This window comes from Herpailurus yagouaroundi, unplaced genomic scaffold (genome assembly GCF_014898765.1).
Source record: "Herpailurus yagouaroundi ecotype Mexico unplaced genomic scaffold, PumYag 159, whole genome shotgun sequence".
NCBI classification, from domain to species: Eukaryota; Metazoa; Chordata; class Mammalia; order Carnivora; family Felidae; genus Herpailurus; species Herpailurus yagouaroundi.
In genome coordinates this window covers 44,408,490-44,418,796 of record NW_024412400.1, presented here as the reverse complement: position 1 = coordinate 44,418,796, position 10,307 = coordinate 44,408,490, and the positions used below count along the sequence as shown (strand labels likewise).

General features: G+C 40.3%; 1 protein-coding gene across 1 annotated transcript in view; it reads left to right on the top strand.

Annotated features, from left to right (window-relative positions):
- Positions 1–9,792, top strand: part of WWTR1 (WW domain containing transcription regulator 1) — a 140,113-nt gene extending 130,321 nt beyond the window's left edge. The window contains exon 7 of the mRNA XM_040480461.1: positions 6,367–9,792. Within this exon, the coding sequence (XP_040336395.1) occupies positions 6,367–6,551 (185 nt within the window). The 3' untranslated portion in view covers positions 6,552–9,792. The remainder of the gene's footprint in view (positions 1–6,366) is intronic.
- The last annotated feature ends 515 nt before the right edge of the window (positions 9,793–10,307 follow it).

The following is a 10,307-nucleotide window of genomic DNA, read 5'->3' as shown; positions in this document are numbered from 1 at the left end:
TTCCTTCCTTCCTTCCTTCCTTCCTTCCTTCCTTCCTTCCTTCCTTCTTTCCTTCCCTCCCCTCCCCTCCCCTCCCTTCCCTCCCTCCCTTTCATTCTTCCTCTCCTCCCCTCTTTCTTTCTTCCTTTCCTCCCCCCCCCCACCTTCCTTCCTTGCTTCCTTCATATAGCCTCACAATTGCATTAATGCCACACTGTCTACTCTGCCATTCTTCCACAGTGGAATATTTATGCCCTTCTAGCTTGCAGTTGTAATATATGGGCCACTTTTTCTCTTGTGAAGTCGGACTTCATATCTTTTCATGTCATTTGCTGCATTTGGAGAGCAATTGGTAGTGGGCATTTGGAAAGTTAAGCAACTCAGAAGATTCTAAATTGTCAGCTCCAAGTCCCAACATGGTAACATCCCTCAGCAATTAAAAAGAAGAGTCAGGGGCTCATGGGTGGTTCAGTCGGTTAAGTGTCCGACTTCGGCTCAGGTCATGATCTCCCATCTAGTGAGTTCGAGCCCCGCATCAGGCTCTGTGCTGACAGCTCAGAGCCTGGAGCCTGCTTCGGGTTCTGTCTCGTTCTGCTCCTACTCCACTCATGCTCTTTCCCTTTCTCTCTCTCTCAAAAATAAATACACATTAAAAAAAACAACAATAGGGGCGCCTGGGTGGCGCAGTCGGTTAAGCATCCGACTTCAGCCAGGTCACGATCTCGCGGTCCGGGAGTTCGAGCCCCGCGTCGGGCTCTGGGCTGATGGCTCAGAGCCTGGAGCCTGTTTCCGATCCTGTGTCTCCCTCTCTCTCTGCCCCTCCCCCGTTCATGCTCTGTCTCTCTCTGTCCCAAAAATAAATAAACGTTGAAAAAAAAAATTAAAAAAAAAAAAAAACAACAATAAAAAAAGAAGTCAGTCTCTCTCTAAAATTTTAAGAAAAAAATAAAGGGAGCACTTGGGTGACTCAGTTGGTTGAGCATTTGATGATTTGATATTCGACTCTTTTTTTGAGGGGGGGGGCGCCTCCTACTCTTGATTTCAATGCAGGTCATGATCCCAAGGTCGTGAGATTGAACCCCGTGTTGGACTCTATGCTAAGTGAAGGGCCTGCTTAGGATTCTCTCTCTCTCTCTCTCTCTCTCTCTCTCTCTCTCTCTCTCTCTCTTTTCCCCCACCCCATCCCTCTTCCCTGCTTGTGTCCTCTCTCTCTTTCTCTAAAATTAAAAAAAAAAAATTATATATATATAAAAGAAGAGTCAGGGTAACTTTGACCTAGTGACCTAGTCCCCAACCTGCCCCACCTTTAGGCCAGGCCCCAGCTGGCTTCTGGTCACGTCTCCTCTTCTTCTCCAGGAGTGAGGCCTTCACTTGCAAAAGCCAAATTTGGTCTTATTAGCCAAATCTAGATTAAATCATAAAGTGCTCAACTCCCAGAAGATAGTCTAGAACCAAAAATAAATGACGGCTGAGGAGTCCACCGTTGGCAATTATTCATTCAAATTTCCCCTCCATCATCACTGAGGATAGTAAATGAATTGTCCGTGATGAAAAGAAGTCCTCTCCCCAGTGCCATCATCCACAGTGCCTGTATCTGTTACACTGTGCTCTTAGATGACTGCTCTCTGTGCTCTGAAGCTAAACTACTGGTCAGACAAGAGTCAGACTCAACTGGGCACCTTACGAGTGAAGTGGGTTGGATGGACCAGCTGCTTTGGGGTCTCCCTGCACCTCGTCATTGACGTGTTTGGACGATTGCACAGACCTTCTTGTGAGGAGTCATACAAGAATAGTTTGAAGTGTTTGTTTTGTTGTTCTTCGATTTATTACTTAGGTTTTCTCCCTCCCTCCTGCTTCCCTCCCTTACTTTCTTCATCTCTCTATTTTTTAGTGTGAGATTTATTGTGTCCTCTTTGGAACAGCCTTATGAAGTAGCTCCTTCCTACATTTAATAATTGTTTGCTTTCATCTTTTAAACACTGGGAAGCCAGTAAAGATAAAAACCAAAAGTTAAATAAGAAAAGACTCAGGAGCTCTAAATCTAAACCTGACATTAAAAAAAAAAAAAGAAAAGAAAAGAAAGAAAGATGGGTTCATTCTATGGCTTCTAAAAATGACCTCAAGTAGGTAAGTAGGGAATGTTTTGAAGCCAAAATATGGAATTACGTGATATAATGAAAAGAATATAGTCTTTGTAGATAGGCAACGCAAGGTGAATCTTTGTTTCTCTACTTCTCGGTAGTGACTTTGGGAAAGTGATAGAACCTGCCAGGGCTTTGGATTTCTCGCCTATAAGTGGGAGTAATGTGCTTACTTCATGGAATTGTGGGGAGTCGTGAGATCACAGAGCTTGGCCCAAAGTTCTCTTCTCCCCTTCTGAGAGGCTGAAGTAAGGACAAATTGAACTTGATAAAGCTAGGCTTCCAAGTTATCCTGGTTAAGTGAGCGTCAGCCTGGGGAATTTAGGGTCATGTCTGTGAAGGCTTTCAAGGAAGTAGGCATAAACCTGGAGGACCAGCTGGCGGTGGGCACAGCTCAAGTGTGGCTAGAAAATGTCTGTTAGATTCACTGACCACATGATGAATGGAAACAAGCCAGCTGAGCACTCCCTTTGCAAATCACACATGCAACCCATAACTGGATGCGGTAGGGAATAGAGTAAAGGCTGGGAAGTCATCCACTCTTCCAGAATATTCATACGTGTTTTTTTAAACACGTAGTCACGGTTCATATTTAATTCTGGAAAAATATTTGTTATGTTCATTAATAAATGTTCCAACTAATTTCACTAAAGAAAAATTCTTCTAGTAGTTTCTAATGCCACAAGCTTACTAGGAAATTACTTCTAAAAATTGATAATACAAATCATCGATGTTTTAACTACTTTAAAAAAGAGGGATATCTGTTTCTTTTACACTTAATAACCTGAAAATGAGTCTATGAAAATATTTTTAAAAAATACAGTAACACTGCTCAGTTTCGTGAGGTCCCTTGTTTTTTGTTTTTCTTAGAAAGAATGTACAACTCTTACTGCTCACAAAAGAGAAATAGAAATAGTGCTCCCTTCAGTTTAGTAGCAACATAAACATCTACCCCCGTCTCTCTCAGAGCGCTTAGAGAGAGAAAGAATTGGAAGAACATATCTTTTTAAGAATTGCCTGTTTTTTTGTCTCTCCCACTTTTTAAATGTATAAAACGGCAAGGGCCAAAAATATCCCTCCGAGATTGCAAAGTTGGTCCAAAGAGAGTGATTTTAAAATTGTTAACCTTAGTGAAGGTTCTTATAACTAGTCTCCTCATGCTTTCCATGTCTGAGAAGAAAGGATAACAGAAATTCTTTAAAATAGATTGTGTTTGGCTAAAAGTAAATTGTATTATGATGACAACATTTTCATGGGAAATCAATAGAGATGAATGGTTTTAACTGGAGATGAGGAAAAACGACACCCAGCATTTTAGATCAGATAGTTTTTCAGGGTAGATCATTTTTGTAAGCCTTGTTTCCATCTGTTACATTCCAGTGGGTAGTAAAAGTTATTTTGGGTTTTCTGTTCTATTTTGATACTGTTTTTCAATATCAGTAACACTATATTGAGGGCATGTCAAACGTGATTTAATTTTTCAAATTACTGCCTTTTGCAAAGAAAATCCTCTAAAATATTGCCAAGAGTCACTGATACTGTATGAGTTATAGAAGAGCCATTAAGCTTTACTATCACCAAAATAAAATGCAAGTTTGATTATGTTTCCCTCATCACTCAGAAAGATGTGATTTTTCTCCTTGGTAAATGCATATGGTTAGAAAGAATTTTCTCCGGTTTTGCTCAGAATAATGAAATTTCTGTGAACCCTTTCCAGAAAGGCTAATGTACTTACAAGACACAAAAGCTAATCTAACAAGTTTCTTACAAATGCTTCTGGGGTGGAAGCTGGCCTTAGTTAGCGATGCCCCTCAGTCTCTGAGGTCTATTTTATCCCTTCAGAATTGATTAGGGCTATTTGAATTAATCAGTTGTTCTGATATTGTGTAAGCAACAGTGACGGAGTTCCCAGGTTTTTCTTTCTCAGCATAATCCATAGTTATTGTATGTGGGTATTTGTATAAGTTTGTATATATGGGTGATTCCTGGAACCGGACATTATATGGTGCTTTATTCCATTATGGGAAGAAGATACCTACAGCCCCAATTTCAGATGGATACACTGAGATTCAGACAAATTAAGTGTGTCTAAGGTCACACAGCTAAAAAGCTCAGTCCACTGCCACCAAGGTCAGTACATTTTCTCCTACAGTATTATTCATAAAGAACATGTGTCGTTCGTGTCATATCCCAGGCATCTCATTTTTCTAGAACAGCATTTTCTCAATTGTGTTCTGTGGACTCCAGTTCCATTAGGATATAAATTCTGCCACAATAGGATTGGATGATTAAATGGGTTTATTAGGTAATAGTGGCCTAAACAAAATAAAACCAGTTTCTTTACAACAAGACTTCTCAGAACCTTAATATGCTCATGTGCAGTGTGACTCACATGCATTGTGAGAAAAGTAGATAGCTGTGGGGTGCCAGGTGTGTGTGTATGTGGAGGATGGGTGATCCGCAGGACTTACTTTATTATTTTTTTATACAACATATTTTAAGAGACAATGGTAAGGTATGCAATAGACTGAAAAAAATACAAGTAATACATGCAGATCATGTCAACCAAACAAATTCCTCAAAACATTGTTATCAACCTTGTGCTTGCTTATATCATGGAATGTAGATCTTCTTTTTTTTTTATTTTTTTTTCAACGTTTATTTATTTTTGGGACAGAGAGAGACAGAGCATGAACGGGGGAGGGGCAGAGAGAGAGGGAGACACAGAATTGGAAACAGGCTCCAGGCTCTGAGCCATCAGCCCAGAGCCCGACACGGGGCTCGAACTCACGGACTGCGAGATCGTGACTTGGCTGAAGTCGGACGCTTAACCGACTGCGCCACCCAGGCGCCCTGTAACGTAGATCTTCTTGACAAACGTTTTTTAAATATGCAAGCAAAGAGAATTGTAAGCTACTATGTAACCAGCAGGAGACAGAGAAAAAGGGTAAGAGAGAATTTATGAAGACAAGAAAACTCAGGACATGTAATAATACAAGACAAAATCTAAATGGATATTAGACAGTGATGAAAGATATTATTATTGGGGCACCTGGGTGGCTCAGCTGGTCAAGCATCTGAGTTCAGCTCAGGTCATGACCTGCTGGGTCATGAGTTCGAGCCCCACGTCAGGCTCCATGTTGACAGCTCAGAGCCCGGAGCCTGCTTTGGACTCTGTGTCTCCCTTTCTCTCTGCCCCTACCCAGTACCACCTATGCTCTGTCACTTTCTCTCTCTCAAAAATAAATAAAACATTAAAAAAAAAGATATTATTATTGAGGATAAACTTGTTTTTCCTGTTTTAGAAAAAAATAGGGGTGCCTGGGTGGCTCAGTGCGTGAAGTGTCCAATTCTTGGTTTTGGATCAAGTGTCATCTCACAGTTTGTGAGCTTGAGTGCCCTGTTGAGCTCTGCCCTGGCAGCACAGAGCCTGCTTGGGATCTTCCCTCTCCTTCTCTCTTGCAGAACTCACCTTATAAAATACTTTTAAAATGATCCCTAGAGCCATCAATGAAGACAGCTTTTTAATAACATGGTGAAAGGAAACTCCTCAGTACTGTCTTTGAGCATAAAGAGGGATGACGTGGGTAAATATGAGCTTACAATTAAATCCTTAGAATATAGCTCTGCAATAAGGTATTTATTACAGGGAGGGCCTCTCTAGCCTTTCACAAAACAGCTCTTCATGTAGCTCTCATGGGAAGGTGCAGATCACAGGTCGGATCCACAGTGCCTTGCTATCTGCTGGGCTTATCCATCCTGCACACGTCTACCCAGGAGGGAAGGATTCACCCAGCACCTGCATCCCTCTCCCCCGCCCCTTTTTTAATGTTTTTGTTTGTTTGTTTGTTGAGAGAGAGAGAGAGAGAGACAGAGCACGAGCAGAGAAGGGACAGAGAGACAGAAGGAGACACAGAATCTGAAGCAGGCTCCAGGTTCTGAACTGTCAGCACAGAGCCCGACGTGGGGCTTGAGCCTACAAACCGCGAGATCACGACCTGAGCCCAAGTCGGACACTCAGCCGGCTGAGCCACCCAGGCACTCTCCATCTGCATATCTTCTGAGCGAGCACCCACAAACTCAGTTTCAGTAACGTGGCAGCTGACAATTTTCAGAGATGAACTGTTTTAGACCGGTAGCAGTATAATCTTCTGTTTCAATGTAAGGACTGTGTTAATGATATGAGAGCTGTCAGCTCTTCAAGAACTTAAAGGAATTAAAATAGTCACCTTTTATTCTGTTATAGGAGAAAACGCAGGACAGACACCCATGAACATCAATCCTCAGCAGACCCGTTTCCCCGATTTTCTTGATTGTCTTCCGGGAACAAACGTTGACCTAGGAACTTTGGAATCTGAAGATCTGATCCCCCTCTTCAATGATGTAGAGTCTGCTCTCAACAAAAGCGAGCCCTTTCTAACCTGGCTGTAATCAGTACCATTGTAACTTGGATGCAGCCGTGACCTGACATTTCCTGGGCCTCTTGGAAAAAGCAATGGAGCAGAGTAAGTCTGCAGGTATACCACTTTCTGCCTCCATGACTCAATGCTCCTTCCCTCCTTTCCATGTGGCCAGTTTAATCATCGCCTGGATTTGACAGTAACTCAAGTGAAACATAAATAAATAAATACTCTATTTTCATTTTCTGCAGGCCCGAATTCCTGTGAATCCGGGGCTGTGCAGAATTGTTTCTGCAGAATTGATTACACAGAATTGCTTCTCTGTTTTTCTATCTGCTGCCCCATGACTAAGCTTTAGGGGTGTTAGTTGAAATTTATATGTCAATTGGTTATAAGCCACAGAAAGCTGACCACAGGCAGTGACTTGTGACAGGCGGCTCGGTCCAGGAAATGTACATGAAATTAAACCCGATTTACAGTTTCAAAAACTGTACTGATGACAGTAGTACCAAATGCTTTAAAAAATTATTTAACTTGAGCTTTAAAAATCATTGTATTGATAGTAGATCTCTGCTGTATGGAATACAATGTAGTTTTGAATCCATGCTGGTCCTGATGGTTCTTTTACTCTGTATTTGCAAAGGCACACACGGTCTTTTGTACTTTGTCCTTTATCATTACTCTACTGCGTAGCGTCTAGACAACTTGTCCTTCTAGCAGGAGAGGAGCAGGAACGTGAGACCAGTTTGGTACTAATGATGAGCATTTATTAAACAAAACTTTTTTTAAATTACAGGTTGGATTTTTTTTAATTGCAGCTTAGAACTTGATGTTTCTTTTATACAGCACAATCATTTTGTAGCCGACGACAAAGGGCAGCCAAACGTTTTTGATAAACCAGTGGCAACTGTATTTTTGTCTTTTGAAAAGCTGTTCTGAAGACATCAGGACAACATACATAGCTTTCAAACTGATGGCACACACAGGAAACTGTTGCTTTTTAAATTCTGAAGGCTTATCAGTTTTGCTTTCAAGATTTCAAGTGTTTAAATAATCTTATCTATGAAACTGTTTGAAGGATGAAGCAGATCTCTGACTGACGTGTAAAAAAAAAATGCCCTCTGAGGGTGTATGGTGGAGACTTACGTTTCTGAATTCAGTAAAATTGATTCCTAAGTATGTTATCCTAACCCTGTTTGCTACAGTTGGTATAAAAAGGCATGAAATATGTACTCAATACCTCTTATGTAACCAAAAACATTTTTTATTAGCTTTTAAGGACTGAGAGAGAGCATCAGGTTCAGCCGGCACGTACCTCTGCCTGCATTGCTGATGAAGTCCTCGATTGTTTAATATTTTGAACTGACATTATTTATAATCTATGAATTTAATATCTTTTTTGAAAGACATTAATAATTCAGGTCTCTGAGAGGAACCTTCAATTCCCACGGGGGCTTATCTATTGGGGATCTTCCATAAGATCCTTTCCAATCTACCAGAATACAGACAGGCAGAATACATTTTATCTTGTTGGAGAGAAGGCAAGTGAAAAGGTCAGAGATGAAGTAGTAAAGTCACGGTATATAGTGGAAAGGACTAGATGTGAAATGGACATTGACAAGTGATGATACCCCAGAAGCAAGACAAGCAGGAGGTCAGAGAGGTGCCCCGAACGAACAAAGCAACAAATTTCTACTACAACTTTCATACCAGTAGACTCTGTTGTAAGAGAAAAGGCTTTGGTGCACTTTATGTGGAAGAAGGAGGGGAAGGGCTGGTGTTGCCCTGTCCACGATGCTGAGCGTGTCTGTGGACAAGAGCATAACGCCCGCTGTTGCTTCCGACACAATGAAGTGATTTCTTTTTCCCGAAGGACCCATGGTTTATGTTCTTCTGATTCCTTCTCTCTCTAAGCGCTCTGAGAGAGACGGGGGTAGATGTTTATGTTGCTACTAAACTGAAGGGAGCACTATTTCTATTTCTCTTTTGTGAGCAGTAAGAGTTGTACATTCTTTCTAAGAAAAACAAAAAACAAGGGACCTAACGAAACTGAGCAGTGTTACTGTATTTTTTAAAAATATTTTTATAGACTCATTTTCAGGTTATTAAGTGCAAAAGAAACAGATACCCTCTTTTTTAAAGTAGTTAAAACATCGATGATTTGTATTATCAATTTTTAGAAGTAATTTCCTAGTAAGCTTGTGGCATTAGAAACTACTAGAAGAATTTTTCTTTAGTGAAATTAGTTGGAACATTTATTAATGAACATAACAAATATTTTTCCAGAATTAAATATGAACCGTGACTACGTGTTTACTTAATAGACAAAGCCAGATGTAATTTTTTGTTTTGTTTTTAAGGCCATAAAATATGGCCTTTGTTAAAGAACACTAAAGCTAGAAATCTAAACGTAAGAACAACTTTTTAAAGGGTATTTCCTATTATTGTAAGTGTTAAAATCCCTGCAGAATTCATGACAAGGTGCTATTTATATTTCTTATTATAAAAGAATGCCAGGATGTCTAGTCTTTTTAGTCCTAAATCAGCAAATTTCAACATTTCATCCAATACCTGTGCCACAGAAAAGGCATATTAACAATTGAAATGGAAAAATAATTTCAGAGATCTTTCTTCCCAGGTATTTTTTTTTCCTGATAAAACACGTTTTCTTGAGGTAAATACATTGTCAAAACCTATTTGCAATTCTACTAAATCTAACTAATTGCTAGTGTTTCCCCATAGTATTCAGGATGTGAAAGGCCATTTCTTTCACTGATTGCCACATCAGGGAGGCAGGTTAAACAGAGTGGGACGTTCAGTGTGTGGGGTGGGTGCTGTTGACCCCAGCGTGGTAGAAAAGCTCTCTGTAGAAGGTGAGAGAAGTGTCACTAATTATAAGTTGTGCTCTCATGACATCGTTAGACAGTAACTTCTGAAAGTACAACTTTTCTGAAGAAAAAAAAATAAGCTGTTAAAAAAGGAAATTGTGGATTAATTTCACTGGGAAAATAGGCGATTGACAGAGACCATCTCCCTAAAACACTACATCATTTATGTGCTAGTACTTTTAATTTCTCTTTTTTTTAAGAAAATTTACTTCTACATTTTGTAATACGACATATGTGTGTTTATTTTTAATTTAGAATGCGGTGCGTACAGAAGGCATGCAGCCAAATCAATCATATCAAACCATTTTACCTGGAGTTTGGTACTGGTTTTTACTTCTCTGATTCTGTATAAGAAAAATAAATACAACTCAATTTCCACTTGGAGCCTTTGTCTTTTCATTATTTGTGTGCGTTCCTTTTACTCAAGGCTTTGAGTGGTACTGAAGAAAAGCTTATGTAACCCTCCTGGCAGACAATGAAAGAAAAGAAAATTTTGTGGGCCAACATTGTTTTGGCTCAGATGTCTGGTCTTCGATATTCTAAATATCCACAGAATTCTGGTTCCCACTTTATGTGAAGCAATCCACTGAGATTTTTTAGTGTGTATGTAATTTATATGTTATATGTACAATTTATATACACATAAATACATAATTTTTGAAAAAGTACACTGCCCTTCTAACACCCTCACCGATTTGATTGAGATGTCAGAACTATAAGATGATCAGGTAGCCTGGGTGGCTCAGTCAGTTAGGTGTCTGACCCTCGGTTTCGGCTCAGGTCATGATCTCACAGTTTGGGAGACTGAGCCCCACCTCGGGCTCGGCCCTGGCAGCACAGAGCCTTCTTGGGATTCTTTCTCTCTCCCTTTCTCTCTCTGCCCCTCCCCTGCTTGCGCA